Below are 22,712 nucleotides of genomic sequence, written 5' to 3'. Positions count from 1 at the left end.
ACATACACTTTATATGGTTTTCCCTGTAAGTATTCCTTTTGTCCTTATTCCCCAATCTCATTCCAGCCCCCCTTCCTCCCCCATGGACTATGGCTCTTCCCAGCTCTCTATGTACACCGTCTATTTGCCCTGCACAAGTGTAGTTGCCCTCCCCCCAGGTCTCTAGTTTAAACACTCCTCCAACCTTCTAGCCATTTTTTCCCCTAAAACAGCGGCCCCCTCACCATTGAGGTGCAGCCCATCCCTACTGTAGAGCCTGTAGCCCACAGAAAAGTCAGCCCAGTTATCCATGAACCCAAACCCCTCCTTTCTACACCAACTTTTGAGCCACTTATTTACCTCCTTGATCTCCCGTTGCCTTTCTGGTGTGGCACGTGGTACAGGCAGTATTTCGGAGAAAATTACCTTTGAGGTCCTTGCCCTGAGCTTATGGCCTAAATCTCTGAAATCATTTTTAAGGACCTTCCACCTACCTGTTACTTTGTCATTAGTGCCAATGTGGACCATGACCGCTGGTTCCTCACCAGCCCCTCCCAGTAATCCATCAACCCGATCCGCAACATGCCGAACCCGAGCACCCGGCAAACAACACACTGTTCTGTATGCACGGTCTTTGTGACAGATTGCCCTGTGTGTTCCCCTAATAATCGAATCTCCCACTACCAGCACCTGTCTGACCTTGCCTCTGCTCCCATTACCCTTCTTACTGGAGCACGCATTCCCCTGGTTGCTAGCGGCCACATCTTTCTGCAGCATTGCTACCCCAGAGCTGATATCCCCCTCATCCTCCAGCCTGGCAAACTTATTGGGGTGCACCAGATCAGGACTAGACTCTCTACAACTCTTCCCTCTACCCCGCCTTCTACATGTTACCCAACTAGCTGCCCCCTCACTCTGCACCTCCATACTTCCCTCCCCACACCCATCTTCCCCAGAGAGTTTGTGCTCCAGGAGCAGCAAACTTCGTTCCATATTATCAATTGCCCGCAGCCTTGAAACTTGCTCATTTAGATCCAGAATCTGGGCTTCCAGATGAGCAATTTTCACACACCCCACACAGCAGTATTCCCCCTCGAACGGCTGTTCAAGGAAAGCATACATGGCACAGGATGTACACCGTGTAGCAATGCCACTTATGGAGTCCATTATTCTAATGGGGATTACAATAGAATTATGCACAGAAAGAAGAATTTACAGTCAAAGTAACACAGAACACAGAAGTTACCTGCTAAAGCCCCTTAAACGTAAGTCACACTTAAGACACTGCACACACTTGGGATCAGTGCACACTCGCTGCCAAGCTCATACACTCGCTTTGCTTATGCTTTTTTAAAAGTTATCTGCCACAAAAATCTGCAGCGCTCACTGCACAAGATCTGGCTGCAAACCGATCACCGGCAACGGATCACCGCTCCCCGTGACGTCATCGGGGAGCGAAGATCCATGCCCATGCGGCGCCATCTTTTTGAAGCCTCCGGCAGCATTGCCGGCTGCGATCGCGGTGAAAGCACCCGCGATCGGTGCTAGCACCGATCGCGGGTGTTACCGGTAAGCCTTTGCTGCAATATGCAGCAAAGACTTACCGGCTATGGAGAGGGCTCGGCCCGCGAGCCCTCTCCTTGCACCGGGACCCGGCGTCGGGAAGGGGTTAAAGAACTCAAGGAATACAGCTGGTAAACGGCATGACAAGATACTCGAAGTGTCCATCACTAGTAATGAAGGCGGTCTTCCATTCATCACCTTCACAGATGCAGGTTAGATTATACGCCCCACATAGGTCTAATTTGGTGAGACCTTGGCTCCACAAAGGTGGTTGAAGAGTTCCGTGATCAGAGGCAGATGGTAGCAGTTCTTCACAGTGATTTTGTTAAGTCTGCAATAATCTATGCATGGATGGAGTGGACCATCCTTCTTGGCCACTAAGAAGAACCCAACACCGGCAGGGGAAGAGGTCTTATGTATGAACCCCTTCTGCAAATTTTCCTTCACATAGGCTGACATAGCCATGGTTTCAGGCACAAAAAGTGGATACACCCCACCCTGTGGAGGAGGTGTGCAAGGCAAAAGTTGTGTGGTGGCATAGTCTCTGCTTGCTTCTCCCAGAAGACATCAGTAAATTCCATATAAGAAGCGGGTAGACCCACCAAGGGCTTGGTGCAGACAGGAGAAGTCATGGTGGGTACTGGATGAAGTACCACTAGACAGCGTGACTGTTATTCAGGTCCACAACAAAGAATTTCCCCAGTCTGCCAGTTGAGCAACCACGGAAGACCCAGTAGGACTGAAGACGTAAACCAGCATAGCTTTTCTTGGTGCAACTCCCCAAATTGCAGACAGAGGCACTCAGTGCGGTAACGGACTGGATCACAGAGAATTTGCCCACTGATGGACGAGATGACCAGCGGGTTCTCAAGAGGGATCACAGGAGCATGATGTTGGAAAACCAGGGCAGCATCCAAGTAGTTTTCTGCTGAACCGGAATTCCAGGAAAGCAGAAGCTTTAAACTGGCTACCTGTCCCAGAACTGAGGGGGACAGGTATGTTAAGGCGTGAAGAGGATTTACTCTTACCTAGGGACACCTCTCCCAGCGTGTCCTGGACGCTGTGAACAGAGTGAACAAGTCCTGAGTGCTCCGGGCTAGCACAGTGGAGGCAAAGATTCTCCTGTCGTTCTCTGGAGCGCTCTTTGGATGTCAGAATCTCTTTGTCCACCTGCATTGCCTCCTCTGCAGCAGACAAGAAGGGCAGCTGTGGTGGTCTATGGAAGACATGAGCCAAGCGAAGTAGACAAGGCGCCCTGATCTGCGTATGTTATAAGTGCTGCTCCTCCAGTCGCTCTGAAAACCGGACGTCAATACGACTGGCCAAAGTGATAAGGTCGTGAAGCGAAAACGGCAGATCCTGTGCTGACATTGCATTTTTTATATAATCAGACATTCCTTTCTTGAAGGTGGTGGCCAAAGCCGCTTCACTCCAAGTGAGCTCAGAGGCAAGAGTGCGGAATTGAACTGAGTAGTCACCAACTGACAAGTCCCCTTGACTTACATTCAACAGGACAGTCTCAGCAGAAGATTCCCAGGTTGGTTCCTCGAAGACGGACCGGAATTCAGCTAGGAACGCAGGGATGTTGGCAGTGACCAGGTCATGCCTGAGAGGGGTGGTACCATGCCAGGGCTTTCCCTGAGAGTGGGCTAACCACAAATGCCACCTTAGACCTTTCTGTGTGAACTGTGTAGGCATCAGCTTGATTTGCAGTGAGCACCAGGTAATATAGCCACTGCACAACTTGGCGTATCTGTCATACTTAGAAGGCATATATAAACACAGTCTGGGTTCTGCAGAAGACGCTGTAGTGGGAGGTGATGCTGCTGCTGGGTGGCCAATAACTGCTGCATTATGGTGGTAAACTGGTTAAGCTGCTCGGCCTGTATGTAGATCTGCTGGGACTTCAGGAGGAGGTACCTTGGTGGGATCCATGGCCGGATCTTATTGTCAGGATGGTGGTGGACCAACGAGCGATGGAGTAAAACGATAACTGGAAGTGGCAACCGTTATTTACCAGAGCACGCCGCAAAGCGGGTTGAACTTGCTGCGGTGGGATATCATTAGGTCGCTCTGCAGACTTGACTTGCTCGTGGAAATGGCTAAGGTGAGTTACAAGGATGGCATACAGAGTCAAAGTCAGGCAGGAGGTCAGGACAGATGGCACAGGATCGGAGTCACGAACATAGCAGGCGTTCATGGCAGGCAACAGAGAATCAAGGTTAGGAAACTAAGCAGAGACAAGAGTCTCAAAAACAAAGCTTGCTCTAAGGCAACTGGGCACAAAGATCCGGCAGGAGTGCAGAAGAGGCAGGCTATATAGCAGGGCAAACACTAAATACATAATAATAAAATAGTATCTTTATTGGAAATATACATGTACGAAAAAACAAATGCCATACACTGACATATGAATAAAAGATGTATATAACATACAGTGAGAGACCGAGTGGTATGGCACAAATACAGAGGCGGACCAACCCGGACAGTGTGGAGGATGTATAGTATGCACTGTCTATTTAAATGGAGCTGAACATTGAGTATGTACTAAACATGAGATATTCCTGTGAACCAGTCTATTTGAGAACAATTACAACAAACACCCATGAAGGGGCAGGTTGTGTGAAGTGGGTATTAAGAAAGTGGATGCCAGCTCTTACCAGAATGAGAGGGGTAATAGTGTTCCTCCGTCCGGTATAGACCGCGTCCCCGACGCGCGTTTTGGCTCGGGATGAGCCTTCGTCCCCAGACTGTCCGGGTTGGTCCGCCTCTGTATTTGTGCCATACCACTCGGTCTTTCACTGTATGTTATATACATCTTTTATTCATATGTCAGTGTTAGTTGGCTGGCATTTGTTTTTTTGTACATGTTTATTTCCAATAAAGATACTATTTTATTATTATGTATTTAGTGTTTGTCCATTTTGCCCTGCAACGCAAGGGATACCCCTCTTATTTAGTCATTTTGGACTAAAACACACTAGGTGCAAGACTATATTGAGTTACCAAGTACAGGACCACATCAGGTCGCTATATATACACACAGAGGTTGTTGTAACCCTGCCATTCGGTACCCATTTTCTGTATCCAACCCACATTATTATATAGCAGGGCAGCAGCCAACCAGCACCAATTATCTAAGCTCTGATGAATAGGAGGAACTGCAGTAGGAGATTATGACTCATTCTTCCTGCTACTGTCAGTAAGTGCACAAAGTGAAAAGAGAGACACAGTGGGTGACACCATGAGGATGGCCTAGAGCAGTGAGAGAGAGGAAGTTGTGTATAAATGCAGAGGGTAGCATAGTGAGAAGCTATCAAAGGAGGTAAAGACACATGCAGAGACACATCTATTGATTATTATTGAAAGGTGGCCAACCAAACCAATAGCTTAGTACTGATTATTTTTAATTTTATGCTGATATGTGCACTGTATATCATTTTTGCAGGGCAAGGTTAATCACTTTAAATGAAAATCTTTAAATCCTTGCATGCAGCACAACCAATTGCATTTGTACAGCAACAACTGGAAGGTTGGCTTAGTAATATGTAATAACTGTATGCATGAGCTCTTACTTTGTACAGGTAAAAAAAATGTTTTTATACATAATGTCCATAAGATATTATCTACTTGTTGGCTGGCAAACGGTTTTGTAGTTACTTGAATTAAGACCTTCAAATGCAGAACTAAACTGTCTTCTGTTCCAGAATATCATATGATAAAGAAGAAAAAGTGTACAAAATGTTTGTCAAACATGGGCCATTTTATTTAGCCACATCCCATGAACAACAAGCAATATTTTATTGTAGTTAATTTTTGAACACACATTCCATATAAAAAGTTTACCCAATACATGTCTCAAGCTGGAAAAAAGGCATACAAGCGGGCAGAGAACATGAGGTAGTTTCTGATTTGGCAGGACTTTGGACCTGTCCTTTGAATGATAACATATTACTATATGAAACAACAGGGAAACAATAAAGGCACTTACAACATATAATAAAACCACTGCCTGTCAAAGCAATTTAAGAAAGGAATATAAATGCAAAACACAAAAGGGGCTATTTTCATACATTGAATTTTGGGGAAAACGTGCAGCAAAACCATGACAACCAATTAAATGTTTGCATTCAGAGTCTTAAATGTGCAAGGCATGTAAAAGTTGATTGTTTATTGGTTACTATGGTTTTGAAAGATACAACATTGAGCAATGATAGAATATCAGCATATTCTTCAATTATGCTAAAACCTAGCATACACAAGGTAACTTGGGAGGATAAATGCAGACATGTAGTTATTACAGCAATTGAGGAGATATAAAGTAAGGCCCCACACAGGAACAACAGCTAGTTTCCGGCCGCCAAAGAATTGCGGTACGGCAAGCACACAAAATGCTTACATATGGCCCGGCTGCACAGCTCCGTATGGAGAGGGGAGGGGTGCAGAGTACTCCCCCCTACCCTTCTCCAGCCGGCCGCATACTATGCCCGGGTCCTGGCTCGGGCGCAGCATATGTGTGTGTGAAGGGCGCCTAATACCTATATTTTATTATTTCATACATTAAATGAATTGTAGGTATGCTTAAAGGGAATCCGTCAGCAGAAATTGATTTCATCAGTATCATGTCGAGCAGCCGAACACCTTCCAGATCATGTTTCTTTCATAATCCAGTATGGTGGAATCATCAAGAAAATCACCTCTGAAGTGAGATTTAAATTGATTGTATAAAGTCAAGGAGGCAGAATTTTTTTACACTGAAATCAAGCTCTCTCTTCCTCAGTAAGCCCCCTTCACTGTAATTGATGGAACTGCATCGAGAGACATCCCTAACCAGCTCTCCAGAAGTCTGATGCATGTTTTTTAGTCACAGAGGAGATGGCTTTCAGAGCTCCCCACCTTGACTTCAGTGTTAAACTCTCCTCCTCCTTGACTTAACACAACCAAATTACAGTTCACTTCAAAGTTGATTTTCTGGATGATGTCCCCACACTGGGCCACACTGAAAGAAACAATAACTAGAAGCTGTTACGCTGCTTGACCATATTCTGGTAGTGGTTTATTAGATCAATTGCTGATGACAGGTGTCCTTTAAGTTGTTCCTGTTTCGTACCAAATCTGGAGAATATGCAGCTTCTTTGGTCTTGTCATCAATTAGGGTTCCTGAGGCCAAATTCCTGCCATTTTATTAATGTATCTGGTACTTTTTATGGCTATTTGATGGTGTTTTTGATTCATTGCATGTACAAGCCAATGGGAAAATGGTGGCAAAATAGCATAGCTAAAGCATATTCTTCAACAAAAACAGCACTGAAATTTCACAATCAATGTAAGAAATAGTTGCAAAAATATGCTTTTTTTCAGATGGATTCTGTATATAAATATGGTTTTTAGGTTTTCAAGAATTTCTGTTAAAGAACATCTACCATCAGTTTGACCAAGCACAAACCCGCTCTCTCCATGCCCTGGCTGGCTCTTAGCTCCTCAGCCGGGAGCAGTTAGGATTGCAGCAGGGGGCGTGCATAAATTAAAACCGGGATATGCCGAGAGGCTCATTTACATATTTGCTAAAAGTCATTTTTGTAGCAAATATGACCTATTTATGCACTCATAAGTATTCATAAGTACCAAAATTTGTACATAAAATGAGCATATAATGCTGGACATTTACCATCAGTCAAACTGATGGTAGATGTCCTTCAATAATTACAGTACATGTATCCCTACATATTATTGCATATCTCAATTTTATCATACATAAATGTATTGCACCTCAACTGTAAAATACAGTAACGAGAAAAATTAAGTAAATCTTTCTACATAACCTAGATTTCTGCATTCATTACTTATATAAAGTGGTCTGATTATTAGGCACAATGATAGACAAAAACAACCTTCTCCTCATAAGATGTGTGCTACAGACGCCATCAGCCTGAATACATCAATACAAGTACAAATAAAGGTACAGCTACACAGTGGGGGGATTTATCACAATTCTGGCGGGTGTTATGTGCAACTTGTGGCTAGCCTGTATGCCATTTGGGCATCTTCCCCGAGCAACTTTTTGAGATAAATGTTTCAGCCTGCCACAGAACTGTGACTTTTCACAGGCACATCTAAATAGTGCTCCCTTTCGTCTATTGTATGAACAAAAGGTGGTTTCACACGATCGTATGAATGTAGCTTAAAAATCTGCACATCACACATGCCAGAGTCGTGCTAGATCCCCCCCAAATCTCTACAAATTGAGAAAGTCTGATTGCAGGTCAGTTGCCTACTGTTCTTAAAGTACATCTACCACCAGGATGAAGGACTGTATGCAAATGAGACTGAGGGGCTACAGGCTCCATAGGCTCAACACAAATGCACAATTGCAAGTAGCAAAATACCTCTAATGTTGTGCAAGTATTGTTGTCAGCTAGGGGAAGCATTTGCCGATTGTAAAAATTGAGGGTTTTAAATTCAAGGGTTCATTTACATTTTCTTCGTGCTAAGTAGATGAAATAAACAGTACTGTGCTATGGTTTTGAGAGAGTGTTGTTAGTTTAAGTAGTTTTTGTCTATAACTGTGACTTACAAAACAATCAGACCACATCATTAATCATTGAAAAAAAAAAACTGTTACTTCCAGAGGGTTCAATATAGTAACTGTATTTATTGCATACCACATTATAAAAAAAAGGATAATTATTTCAATTAATACATTACATTTCTGTCTTAAAGTGGCTTTTTTCATTATGTGACATACGGGGGCTTATTTACTAAGGATCGCACTGTCGTTAGGTTTTAGAAATTTTTGGGATGTGTGCCGCTGTGACAGGTATTTAGAAGCGGATTGTGCCGCAATCACACTGTCTTTCATGCGACAGAAATGAGGGGGGGGGGTCGTAGGACGATCCGACGGATTCAGACTGAGCGCAGGATTTAACTTCAAAATTGTGTTGCAAGACAATGCACTTACATGCACCAGGAAGAAGAAGGTGAACTCTGTCAGATCTGACCAGGAAAGCGACTCATGCAGGATATTCAGCGCACGATCTTTGTGAATCGCGGCATAAAGCATTATTGTCGGACAACGCACAGCGGGGATCGCGACAGGATAAGGTAAGTAAATGTGCCCCACTGTATCTTTACCACTGGCTAAACCAACGTTGTTAACTTGCTTTGAAACAACAGCATCTACAAGATGGCTATAAACATACATATGAACAGTAACAATTTTTATGGTACTGTCAATGGAGTGGAGAAATTATGCTATTGTGCATTAAAAAGAAAGTTTCTCAAATAAAAGAGACCCTACCACCTGGAATTAAATTTGGCAGATGAGTATATGGTGGTATCTAAGTTTTACATTGAGACTTGCTGTAACGTTGTAACTAAAATGACTGGTTTTCTCACAATACACTGATTCTTACCAGGTGGAAATAGAATTCTAAATAAACTTTTGCATAATTGTAAGTTGAGACAAGTAGAGCACAATATGTATAGCTACTCAACACCAAATCTGATTTTAGCTGTGAATAGTCATATATTGCTCTAAAGGGGTCAGAGGTAAAAAAAAAAAAAAAAGTCTCCTTTTCACCATTTAGTGACTTCCTTGGACAACAAGACATCACTTCCTTTGACCATGGGAGGTCACTTACTTTTTTTTCCCCCACCTTCACAGAAGCCAGTCATTGGCTGAAGTGGGTCCTATTACACCTCTGAACTTCTGGAGAGGCGCATTGCCTGGAAATAGCTACACAGGAGCTGATTAAATAAGCTTTCTATTTTTTCCCCATCTGTCCAATCCCTCTGTAAAATCCCTTCAATAAAAATGAGTCTATAAAATAGGCAATGGTGCACAAAAAATGGTTCATTCTGGATAAGATCCCCAGATCCACTCTACCTTCGAGAAACCTTTAAAAAAATTTCCATAATCTTTGGGATGAATGGAGACAGAAGCAACAGGTTAAAATATTAAGGGTTATAGGCAATATCTTAAGACTAGAGCTTAACGTAAAGTCATCGCTTTGTTATGCCCTATATCAGTGAAAGGACCACCCTCACTAACCCTTGGAAGAAGACTGGAGGGCTGAAATGTATGTCAGGGCCGTCACACTGGTTTGGCTACATAATCCAGGTAATGTGGCTCTCTCTAGAAAGATTTGTTAATTTAATTGTTAAAGGAAACCTACCACTTCGGATAGGGCTTATAAGCAACACATGCCGTGCACCAGCTCAGGGTGAGCTGGTGCCGGCGCTTATCTTCGTTATGTTTTTAAACTGTTTTAAAGTGTTTTAACACTTTATTAATGTTTATATCCTTACTGGCTTCCCCGCACCGAGGTCCACACTCGGCGCACCATGCGCACGACCGTGCGTGCGCCTGACTAGGAAGTGGAAATAGAGGAGGAGTAGCACTTCTTAATGATAAGTCCTCTCCCATTATGATCCACACCTGCTTTTGGGTTCAAAAACTGCATCTGAAAAACTGAACGTGTGGCTGCACCCTTCAGGATATTGTTGAAATGAAAAAGGTAGCTGTGTTCTGGCTCTGGTGGAGAGAGGAGGGCTTCTGGCTCTGGTGGAGAGAGGAGGGCCTCCTCTCTCCACCAGAGCCAGGACATAGCTACCTTTTTCATTTCAGATCGTGCTTGACAAAGGTCGATCTAGACCGAAACGTCGCCAAAGAAATTCTATGATCTGTTGTTACAATATATGATTTTTGTAAACCTTTTGGTGGAGCTGTAACTATAAACTATATGATATGAATTAAAAGAAAATTTAAAATTCAACATAGGATCTGTGCTATGTTCTTCTACTGATGCAGAAACATATCTTGTTTAATCTCTGAACTGAGTGATTTTACTCAAAAAACAATTATAAAATTCAGGACCTTGGGAAAGCTGGGTGCCCTGGCTGCCCATACAGAAACACATTACTTCAGCATACACAGGAGCTGCTATAATTGTCCAGACAGGACTAATCAACCTGAGCTGGATCACTCATACACAGCAGGTGGGGGATGGTGCAGCGATTGATAACTTCTGCCTGTCAAGGACAGCACAGTGATGATGTATTCTCGTCTTATGCTGGGCGGGACAAGGCTGGGGCAGTGCATAAATTAGGGTGAAGAAAGCAAAACCACTCAGTTCAAGGATTAAACAAGATATTTTTCTGAATCAGTGTAGCTACAGCATTCTCAAGGTATGGTTGGTTTATAATGCATAAAAACAAATGGTAGATTTCCTTTAGAGGCAGAAGAGTGCCACCATATGATAAATTTATAATGTCATTGGGAGAGGTTTATCAATGAAAGTATCAATTGACACATTTTCCTCCTCCTCCAGATATTCTGCTTTGATTAAGTGTGAAGTTGGATATCGTCACCAACCAGAAAGCACAGAAATTTCTTAAGAGCACCTGCAAATAAAATCAGTGAAGCCTTATGTAGGCTTGACTACATCATAACACAGAAATATACTGTATCTTCTAAGTTATCCAAGTTAATAAAGCTACTATGTCATTGGTACATTAGACTGTATCTGAGGTAGTCAAGGCTATATCTTCAATAAAATCTTCCAGAAAAGTGAATAATTTTTCATTATACAAGCAATAACATTAATTTTCTGAAATGAAAATACCCCATTAAGACTAGAGTTGTGTTTCCAAGTACCCTACTATACCTCCTCATTCCATGAACCCAGCAGGCAGAAGTTTTAATTAAGCGGTAGTCAAACATGTGCATGTAGGGCTAATGTAGCCAGCTGAGAGCTGTGCTATTCTTGACACATAATTGCTGCCGGCCCCAACAGTCAGACATGTAATGGAGTATAGGAGGAGGGACAATATTTAATTCTCCTGCCATATAAATACATTGCTTCAACTGAATGTTAATAAAAAAATGTAGTCATTTGGTCCCTTAGAAATTAGATTGTTGTCTTTGGATACGACTACCTCTGCTGGAGTGATTGCATAAAGAAACAACTGATTTTGCATATGAAATGGCCAGGAGTTACTGCATGCACCACCGCCGCCCTGTGAATCCAGCGTGAATGCCAGGTCGTCAGGCAGGGCTCAATAGAGCACGTTAGTCTAAAGCTGCAAGGGTGCAAAGGTGGTCATATCTGAGGACAGCTACCTTGTTTCTAAGGGACAAAATGGCTACATTTATGGGAAATTGTCTTCACACAGGTACATTTTGTTAATAACATCAAATTGAAGAAATGTCTGTATATGGCAGTAAATGAAATGTGAAAGCCCAGATGGGAAACCACCTTTAACAGCCATTCTTTGCATAATTAATAAATCCCCTTTTTGAAAATCTCATTTAAACGGTTAAAACTTCATGAGCCATTTATTCCCCAATTCCTCCTCCCTTCCCCCTCAATCTTAATTACAAAAAGATTTCTTCTTAAACAATAATTCAGTAGAAAAAGTAGCAGCTAACATCTAGCATAAGAGCATTTTTGATAAAGATTTGATGCAGATTTGATAAAAACTGATAACATTAATTTAGCATACAAATGTTTTTCACAAATTCATGAAATCCACTTAATTAGAAAAATAGCTTTTTGTGTTATCGGTTTTCATTCTGATGAAAATGAATGGATTTTGCTCAGTGGTAAAAAGACAAACACTAGGAATCAGATGAAGAATCATTAGATTGTGTATATGCAGCCATTTTCTTTTCCAGTAGTAAAGCCTGCTGACCGTCACCTTTCCTTTTCTTCACAGTCCTAGAATGGTGACCACTAGAAAGTGGATGATATCTGCCTTCCATCAGATCTTTAGCACTGCAGAGAGGTCCACGTACTTTTACTGTATTTCCAAATTTGGAATAGTCCACAGAATACCGACCTTCTTCTTCGGACACAATTGGGACAAAACGGTGACCCCAGAGTATTTCTTCAGGCAAGTAGGATGTCCTTGCTTGAGTAGTAATTCCAGTTGTTTCTACAACCCCTTCAAGAATTACTACTACCTCCAGATCTTGTTCACCAAGGTCATAGGCAGAGAAATGGAAAAGAGGGCTTTTCTCATTAATTGTATGGCTTATTATAAGTGGGGAAACTAAGAAAATTGAATTTGTCCCAATTGGATTCTCCACCTGGATATCTACCTGGGAAATTGGAACAACCTCACCCTCATCTGTCGTGGTCTTCTTGACTACTTGGATCTTAATTGAAGCACTAATAATCATACTCTTGCGTAGGTCACCAACACGAAACATGAAATGGTATTTGCCATCCCGGCAAGCTATGACAGCATGCTTACTGAAGATAATGGTCTCTGCCCTGCGGTTTGCTTGAGCAGTTTTCATGAAGATGCATCCTAGCATGACTGCATTGATGATTAATCCAGATATGTTCTGGATAATAAGGACTGTAATGGCCAGTGGACATTGCTCTGTAACCATACGACCTCCAAAACCAATGGTTACCTGAACCTCAATGGAAAAGAGAAAGGCTGAAGTGAAAGACTGGATATTAGTGACACATGGTACAGAACCACGTTTAGGGTCTAGATCTCCATGGGCAAAAGCAATAAGCCACCAGGCCATAGCAAAGAGCATCCAGCTGCATATAAATGTCATTGTGAAGATAAATAAGCTATGTTGCCACTTGAGGTCAACCATGGTGGTGAACACATCCTGAAGGAAACGTCCTTGTTCTCGAATATTTTTATGGGCCACATTACAGGCACCATTTTTGGACACAAACCGTGCTTTTCTCAGTTTGGTTTTGTACTGAGGATGATCAGCTTTATCTTCTACTATTCGCGTTATCAGGTATTCTTCAGGGATCAGCCCCTTCCGAGCAAGCATGTTTGCACAATGCAAGAAATTGTATCAGCTTATTAAGTGACAGTGCATCTGCAAAAAGAAAAAATCATGAATGAATACCTAACAAGTGCCTGGTACAAAGCACAAAAGCCTGTTTGTTAACTCATCTTTCAAGATGGACTTCTGCATTATACCATAGAGGACAATCTGACATCTGCTAGAGTTTCAGTCCATTTCATAGGACAGATAAAATATTGATTTCTGCCAGTTTAAACAGTAAATGCATTTACTTCCCTATCCTGATCCTCAGTAATAAAGAATTCCATCTTCAAGCTCCCTCTTTACTATCCAGTCAAACATATAGGGAAATTTTCACTCAAGTTCTATATGCTCTATAAGGACGAGATCATAGACCATCTAATAAGTATATGGAACTATTCATATCATAGAGGATCCCTCCCATTGTCAATGAGGGAGGCATTAATAGTTTTAAGAACGGTAAAGACAAGAGCAAAGTAGATGCATATCGTCCTATTTCATTAATTAACGTAGATAATAAATTACTAGCCAAAGTATTGACAGAGAGACTTAATAAAATAATTAGAGAAATCGTCCATATGGACCAAAAGGACTTTATGCCAGGAGGCTCACCATTTGACAACTGTTTTTAAATATGCAACTTAAGCCATCCAACTCTGGTCATAGATCCCTGCTGTTCCTGGACGCCTCTGGGCCTTTGATACCCTAGAATGGTCCTTCCTGTGGTATACCTTGGAGAAAATGGGTTGTGGGCCTAGATTTATTACATGGGTGAAACTTTTGTATTTTGATCCCTTGGCAAGAATCCTAGTTAATGGGGAGATGTCAAGGCCAATTAGGCTCGGAAGAGGATCTAGACAGGGCTGCCCACTGTCCCCTCTATTATTTGCCATTGCTATGGAACCTCTAGCCTGTAAAATTTGACAGGATAGGGACATCATAGGCTTTATGCAGGGAGAGACTCATGAGAAAATCTCATTGTATGCAGATGACGTTCTTCTCTACTTAGGCTCTCATGGTTCAATTGATAAAGTATTCCGAGTATTTGAGAATTTTGGCCAGTTTTCTGGTCTGTGCATAAACTGGCACAAGTCCCCCTGGCTTCCATTAGATAACTTATACCCCTAAAAAAGTGGTCGTTATTGGTAAGGGGGAAAGTACTAAATATCTCAGGATACATATTTCAGAAGACATTCTGGAATATATAGAAAGAAATGTCATACCAATTTTAGGTGAGTTGAGGAAAAAGGTTCAAATGTGGAAAAAGCTTCCGATTAACATGCTAGGTAGAGTTGCCCTTATTAACATGATATTGCTCCCTAAGTTACTCTATGTGCTATCTGCAACCCCGATAATTATACCACAAAAGATTTTTAAGATTATAGAGAGTTTGCTTACGGATTTGGTTTGCGCAACTTAAATATGTTGCGCTCTGCGATGCCAACCCCCTTAATAAGTCTTGTAAAATAGGACACTCGTGCTTAAGGTATGATGCTTGGGAATCACTAGAAGCAGAGTTATGGATGCCTGCCAAAGCGAGCTGGGTAAATCATACATTTAAATTAATGCGCCTTATCTGGAGGGAACTCCAGAAGATAACAGAGATGAAGGGTTATAGCCAATTTACCCCTCTATGGGAAAAATAGGAAATGGGGAGTTCCAGTGGTCAACTGCACAAAATGGATAGATAAAGAGATTAAATATATGAACCAGATCTTGGATCATTTGTATCACACAAAAGGCCCGAAAATGGCCTCACAAAAGACCCATTGGTCAAGAGGTACAGAGGAAATTCATATTCCCCATTAAAAAATTAAATCTTTATAAGAATCTGTTAAAATTGTATTTAGTGACACTCACAAATAATGTTAAAAATCTACAGACAAAAGGGTTAATGTCTCTCAATTATTGTGGAAGGAGTGGCGGCGATAAGATTGTGTGTTTTTTATTGGAGTGGCTAATATTAGCCTATAGCCACTGTACTTCCATCTGGACAAAGTGTGGAGGGGATTTTTCTCCACCTCAGTTCCAATTCAATTTTATAGGGCCATTGCTTATATTTTCTTCTTATATAATCCCCTTAATGTTGGCCAAGTGGAATATTGGTGTTGGTGTTTGATTAAATGGATCTACTTGAGTGAGTGTTATTTCAGGACAGTGGAGTAGATTGTATATCGCTGGTGGATGTATTCATTGGTGTGCTAGTAACCACTAGATGTCACCCTTGAGCACTCATTTTTCTTGCTTATAATTAAGAAGGGCTACTTTGTTGCAGCAGTGTTAATAAAGACTAGTGTCTGTTAATCATGGTCTATTTAATTCTATCACCTTATAACACCACTGTCTCCCTTAATTTTTCGATATTATTTTTTTCACCAATACACTCATCCACCACAGCCATTCAAGATTCTAAGGAACACTCTTGTCCTCACATTCACACATTGATTCTGACACTTGAAATAGCTCCAGTAAGTACTATGAACCCTATGTCAGCTAAATAAAAAGCTAGCTAAACACTAAGGCCCCCCCGATTCTAATAAAGATTTCATTTTTTAATGGGAAATATGAATTTCCTCTGTACCTCTTGACCAATGGGTCTTTTGTAAGGCCATTTTCGGGCCTTTTGTGTGATACAAATTTAATTTGATGAGGACCCAGTCAGAGAAACTCACCCACAACCTATTTTGATGTTAGATCTTGGATAATGGTATACTTAGAAGCTTCAGTGATCTACAGGAGAAGTATGGATTAGATAATACATGTGTATATACCTATTTTCAAATGTACCACTGGTGGCAAACAGTGGAGGATTCGCAAAGGGGAATGTTATCACTACCTCCTATTTTAATGATCCTGAAAGCCATGATGGGGACCAGGTTCAAAAGTAAAAACTTGCTCCGACTGTGGCCAGTACTTGATAATAACAATAATAAAATAAGAATTATGGATAAATGGGTAGAGGTGGTAGGGGTATTGAATGAATCTAAGTGGACTGAAGTGTTAGGAGATATAAATAAGATATGTAAGATACCCACACAACGGCTGTCCTGCCTATTTATATTGCACAGAATTTATTACACGCCCAAACAACTGTCCAGATTTGGCTCAAAGATATTTAGTTGTAATAAGTGCGGTCTGCAGGAAATGGATGATATCCACATCTTATGGTTTTGTAAACAAATGAAAAGGTTCTGGGAATTGTTGTTGACGAGATTAAAAAATATACGGAGGTGGAGTTGTCATATACATTCCATGAGTGTAGCAAAAATATGAAAAAAGTGCGTGCGGCTCACCCTTTCTGGCAGTCTTAAGATTCCGGCACTGTAGGGTAAAGTTGCATGTGTGAATCCAGCACACCTGGAGTGCAAGGAGCGATATCCGCTGGGACCCGGACGTGGAAATTGGATCTTGAGAAGAAAGACTTATCGCAGCACTTCCATAAAACGTGACCTTTATTCCAATAGAATTAAAAACATGGTGTGATAAGTAGGCAACATCAGACGCGTTTCGGGCAACTTGTGCCCTTAGTCATGGCATATAAACAATACATCATCTCATCAATTTAAAAGAAACAACTACCAATCACAGCCTGGGGGTGTGTACGAATCATGTGATGCACTACGTCAATGGATGGGCGTGTGCATCACGTGCTGTGTCATGTGATACATTGCATCAGCGAAAGGGGCGTGTGGGATGCACAATCCCCGAACAAGCGGTACAATGAAATTTATACATGTATTGATCATCGTCGTACAAGCTTCAACATAGAAATACAAAATATCTTATAGAAAAATGACTTATAGGAAAATAACAACATTATCGAGTCCATTGGTGCCAAAGTGAAACAGATTTGATCACAAAGTAGCATTTCAAAAGCAGTCAAATTACAAAGTACAACAAAGGGTGAGTGCTGATGATTTGGGGTAAAGAATAGACACTGATATGTTGAAGGCTTTTCAATAGAAATATGAGAAGTCCGTTCTGAAATTTAGGCCAGTTGGAAAGCGTGTTCCTAGCCTAAAAATCCAGAGGACCTCTCTCTGTAATAACACACTCTTTTTGTTACCTCCTCTTTTCGGGGAGAAAATTTTTTCTATGCCCAAAAAACAAAATGTGCCTGTTTCACCTGAATGTACGCTCGCAAAGTGCCTAGAGGCACCTGACATGTTACAAGATAGATCTTTTGTGCTGTCCCTTAGGTGTTCCGCTATCCTAGTCTTCAGTTTACGAGTGGTAGATCCTACATAGAGGACTTTGCATTTGGTACACTCAATGATGTAAACAACAAATGTTGTATCACAGTTGATAAACGTTTTGATAGGATATTTGCACGTTTCATTAGTAGAAAAAAAGTGATCAGCACATTTAGAATAAATGCAAACATTACATCGAGATGTGCCACAACGGAAAAAGCCCTTGGTGTCCAGCCAGGTTTTCGTGTGGGAATTACCGCTGGTAAATAAGCTCGGAGAGAGAATAGACCCAAGGGTTTGTCCTTTTCTGGACACAAAGTTACACCCGTTCTTTAAAATGGCTCTAAGCTTGTCGTCCTGGTATAATATCGGGAGATTTTGTTTAAGGACATTGACTACCCTATTATAATCAGAGCTATATTGGGTAGAAAAAGTGACCGTAGAGTTGTTGGGGTTTTTTGATGGATCCCTACTTTTCTTGTTACTTCTAGTGCATGACAACATCGCGGAACGATTCTTGCTTTTGCCTATCTTGAAGCCTCTCTGTATCATCCAATTCGGATAATTCCGAGCGGATAATCTGGTGCTGAGTGCATTGGCTTGATACATGAAGTCTTCATGGTCTGAGCACACTCTCCTCAACCTGGTAAATTCACCTACTGGGATGGCTTTCACTGTATGGGCAGGATGATTACTAGATGCATTAAGGATGGTGTTTCCTGCTGTGGGCTTTCTATATAACGTGGACACTACCCTATTTTGTGATGGGAGGCCCACTAATAGGAGATCCAGGAAAGAAGTCGTGGTATCATTAACATTGTATGTGAATTTAAGGTTAAGATTGTTGTTATTGATATAGGTGACAAAGTCTGGCACGGACGGCACACCTCCCGACCACACAATCAATATGTCGTCGATGTACCGCCCATACCAGACGATGCCATCCCTGAACACATTTCTGTCTGAATAGATGAACTCTTCCTCCCACCAGGACATAAAGAGGTTCGCCAATGAGGGCGAGAAACGTGCCCATACCAGAACGTGCCCATACCAGAAAAGGACAAACCCTTGGGTCTATTCTCTCTCCGAGCTTATTTACCAGCGGTAATTCCCACACGAAAACCTGGCTGGACACCAAGGGCTTTTTCCGTTGTGGCACATCTCGATGTAATGTTTGCATTTATTCTAAATGTGCTGATCACTTTTTTTCTACTAATGAAACGTGCAAATATCCTATCAAAACGTTTATCAACTGTGATACAACATTTGTTGTTTACATCATTGAGTGTACCAAATGCAAAGTCCTCTATGTAGGATCTACCACTCGTAAACTGAAGACTAGGATAGCGGAACACCTAAGGGACAGCACAAAAGATCTATCTTGTAACATGTCAGGTGCCTCTAGGCACTTTGCGAGCGTACATTCAGGTGAAACAGGCACATTTCGTTTTTTGGGCATAGAAAAAATTTTCTCCCCGAAAAGAGGAGGTAACAAAAAGAGTGTGTTTTTACAGAGAGAGGTCCTCTGGATTTTTAGGCTAGGAACACGCTTTCCAACTGGCCTAAATTTCAGAACGGACTTCTCATATTTCTATTGAAAAGCCTTCAACATATCAGTGTCTATTCTTTACCCCAAATCATCAGCACTCACCCTTTGTTGTACTTTGTAATTTGACTGCTTTTGAAATGCTACTTTGTGATCAAATCTGTTTCACTTTGGCACCAATGGACTCGATAATGTTGTTATTTTCCTATAAGTCATTTTTCTATAAGATATTTTGTATTTCTATGTTGAAGCTTGTACGACGATGATCAATACATGTATAAATTTCATTGTACCGCTTGTTCGGGGATTGTTCATCCCACACGCCCCTTTCGCTGATGCAATGTATCACATGACACAGCACGTGATGCACACGCCCATCCATTGACGTAGTGCATCACATGATTCGTACACACCCCCAGGCTGTGATTGGTAGTTGTTTCTTTTAAATTGATGAGATGATGTATTGTTTGTATGCCATGACTAAGGGCACAAGTTGCCCGAAACGCGTCGGCTGTTGCCTACTTATCACACCATGTTTTTAATTCTATTGGAATAAAGGTCACGTTTTATGGAAGTGCTGCGATAAGTCTTTCTTCTCAAAATTCCATGAGTGTGTCCTCTGTCTTTTGGAGAATGAACCCTCACACAGTAGGGGCTTTGTTATTAGAGTTATTACCTCTCGCAAGATTTTGCATAGTTAAAAAATGGATGGCAAAAGACCCCCCTAACGATATGATGTGGAAGAGAGTGGTCAATAATACTATTTTGGCCGAGGCAACTATGAAGAAAAAGGGTAGCAAAAGAAGTTATGATAGATTCAGGCATACATGGCATTTCTGGACAAATAAAAACTTCAGTAGGGAAGAAGCTTCTATCCTGGGACAAAGTGGGAGTGGATAGATAATAGGGTGATGGGGTGCCTGGGATATGGAGTGGGGGCAGGGGAGAGGAGCGGGGAAGGGAAATTTATTTATTTATTTGTTGTTGTTTTTGTTTTTTTCCTTTTCTTGGGAGGGGGCAGGAAAAACTGATACAAAGGTTGAAATTATGTATCGCATAGGACAGTGGTGGCGAACCTATGGCACGGGTGCCAGAGGTGGCACTCAGAGCCCTCTCTATGGGCACTGGCGCCATCACCCCAGCGCAGAGTTCGCCAGACAGGACTCAAGGCCACTTGCAGTCCCAGGCAGCCCAGGACCCTATAAGTAGGATACAATGATAATCCAAACTCCTACTCCTTCCTTCTACTATATTGGTGTCCTCAGGTGCCTATACAATTTAAACATGTGACAAAGCAGGGAGTAATAAGTTACTGCTTAAATTGTTGCATCGGCACTTTGTGAAAAATATGTGGGTTTTGGTTGTAGTTTCGACTCTCGATGTCTAAAAGGTTTGCCATCACTGGCACAGGAGGATAATGGGTTTAGGTGGGAAATGTATATTATGATAATTTGAGAAGGATTTGGTATAAGGATAAATAATTATTGCTTATATGTTTCTAATGGATGCAATCTTGTAATAATAAGATGTTGTAATAAATGTTTTGTATCAATAAAAGAAAATAAATAAATAAATAAATAAAGAATTCCATCTTCAAGCTCCCTCTCTACTATCCAGTCAAACAAATAGGGAAATTTTCACTGAGGAACGAATGGAATGGAAGTTGTAAAGACCAATCTCGATTAAAAAAAAATAGATATGTCTAGATTACATAAACCTTATTAAGACATTTTGAGGAACATTTACTAAGAACAGTGCAAATTACTCTATGTGCAGTTTGCCTGTGTATAGTGCGGAGTGCGCCAGATTCAGGATTTCTGCCGCATGTTCTCCATGAATCTGGTGCCCTCTGCACTTCCCTGACAAAGTGCAGCACTTTTTTTGGTGCACCTTTAACACAGGGTGTGCAACACATTATTGTCAGACTTTGCATGTTAAATCTGTCGCAAGATCCGCTTCAGTGAAGAAATTTGTGTTGTGTGAAGCAGAGTGCAGCCGCGTCCAAAACGGTTGTCTGAAAGCAGTTTGCACTTAAAAGAATGTGCAAAGTCTGATAGAAAACTGGAGCATGGCTTTAGTAAATGTGCCCCTTTATGTTTTAGGAACACCTTGTGATTGAAAAGGTGATTTGCAAAGCAGGTGACCCTTTTATAGAAGATATGGTTTAAAAATATGTACAGTATCTACTTTATTGCAGAACCGCAGCCATACTTGGCCACCGGCTGTGAATAACTTTTATAGCACTTCACACTATTCACATGAATGAAGATGAGCTACAATATCAGACAAAACCCCTGGACATGCATGGCACACTTTTTGGATAAAAACAGAACCAGGTGTATAACAATAAGTGTCATTAAAGAAAACGTATTTGCTTTGTTCTGCACTGCTTATTATAACATTATATAATTATTTTTATAATAGTTTGATAACAATGCCAACTATACATGTTGCATTCAAACTTTGACTTTGCAGCCAGGTGGTTGTTGTAGTTTCGCATAAGCTAGGAAGGCACAAGGCGGGGATCACTTTGCTATAAAATAACAATCTTAAATTATAATGCAAGTGTACAAGCTGTGGGTTCTTATGTGTCAGTAGAGAAGCGGCATCACATATCACGTTACATGCAGGATAAATGGGTGTCTGTCACCACTCATCAGGTTCTGCGGTACATGATTACCCTGCTTCTAGCACCGGAGACAGTGCTGCTCCGCACTGAAAGGGTTAAAGGATACCATTTGACTAACAAAGCTCTGCTCTTTCATTTGTTCCTTTTTGCTGCTGGGGTGCAGTTACACTGGGCCTCTCCACTGTCATCAATTATTAACTGAGATGCAGGTCCTAGAAATAATATTCCAGGCTACATAAGGGGCTAAATAAAATCCAGATCTTTCAAGTGATACACTTACCAGGACCTTCAAGGGAGTGCTGCAGACATTCAGTGATGACTTTGGTTTTTGGAAGCCTTCTCCCCTTTTATCAATGAGGAATGGTACAGTCTATAGATGCAGTTTGAGGCTGTGATGCTACAGCCTCTGTGTAGTCTCCGTGGCTGAAGGCTGTGATTGGCTCAGAGCATGGGTTGTTCTCATATGACACATGATGTGATCATAGGGACAGGGGCTGGTACAGTGCAGGTGCAATGTGCAGGGATGATGCCTCCCACATTGATCTCTGACTGTATATCACATCACCCATATAGTGCAGCAATTTGCATTCTAATAATGATAAAACTACAAAATCTAAATGATAATATTAGCAATTAATGTTTGCTACAATTAGAAACTGTTCAAGCAAAACAGATGCTATATAATTGCACAATTCTGTACCGGGTGAGACCTTGTATAGAAATATACACTGCGCAGGTGGCTGGCGGATATTTTAAGAGGCCATAGAAATATCAAAAAAGCAAGCCAGTGTGTATAGGCTAAAAAGATATACATTTTATTTCACAAAAAGAACAAAACAATGACATGCATCAAATGTGATAAAAAAAAAACTTACCCCTGAGGAAGTTGCATGGCTGAGACATAACACGTGGGGTGCCTTCAGCCACAAGCGTGGGACACTATCTCCCCCGCTTTATTCTTGCATACAGGTATACTTTTGCTATTAGGGTCAGCAGACA

At 41.5% G+C, this 22,712-nt stretch overlaps 1 protein-coding gene across 1 annotated transcript; it reads right to left on the bottom strand.

The window, feature by feature from the left end:
- Window positions 1–5,286: 5,286 nt before the first annotated feature.
- On the bottom strand, window positions 5,287–22,133 carry LOC140063992 (ATP-sensitive inward rectifier potassium channel 11-like). Its single transcript, XM_072110349.1, has 2 exons — window positions 21,994–22,133; window positions 5,287–13,396 (listed from the first exon to the last, which is right to left on the bottom strand). The coding sequence occupies exon 2, from the start codon at window positions 13,346–13,348 to the stop codon at window positions 12,161–12,163; it is 1,188 nt and encodes a 395-aa protein (XP_071966450.1). The 5' UTR covers window positions 13,349–13,396; window positions 21,994–22,133; the 3' UTR covers window positions 5,287–12,160.
- Window positions 22,134–22,712: the final 579 nt, after the last annotated feature.

The sequence above is a fragment of the Engystomops pustulosus genome, chromosome 6 (assembly GCF_040894005.1).
Source record: "Engystomops pustulosus chromosome 6, aEngPut4.maternal, whole genome shotgun sequence".
In the NCBI taxonomy this organism is placed as follows: Eukaryota; Metazoa; Chordata; class Amphibia; order Anura; family Leptodactylidae; genus Engystomops; species Engystomops pustulosus.
This window is presented reverse-complemented; position numbering and strand designations above follow the sequence as displayed.

Bases quoted from the DNA above. Each gene is read 5' to 3' on its own strand.
- LOC140063992 (XM_072110349.1), bottom strand. From the start codon at position 13,348: ATGCTTGCTCGGAAGGGGCTGATCCCTGAAGAATACCTGATAACGCGA.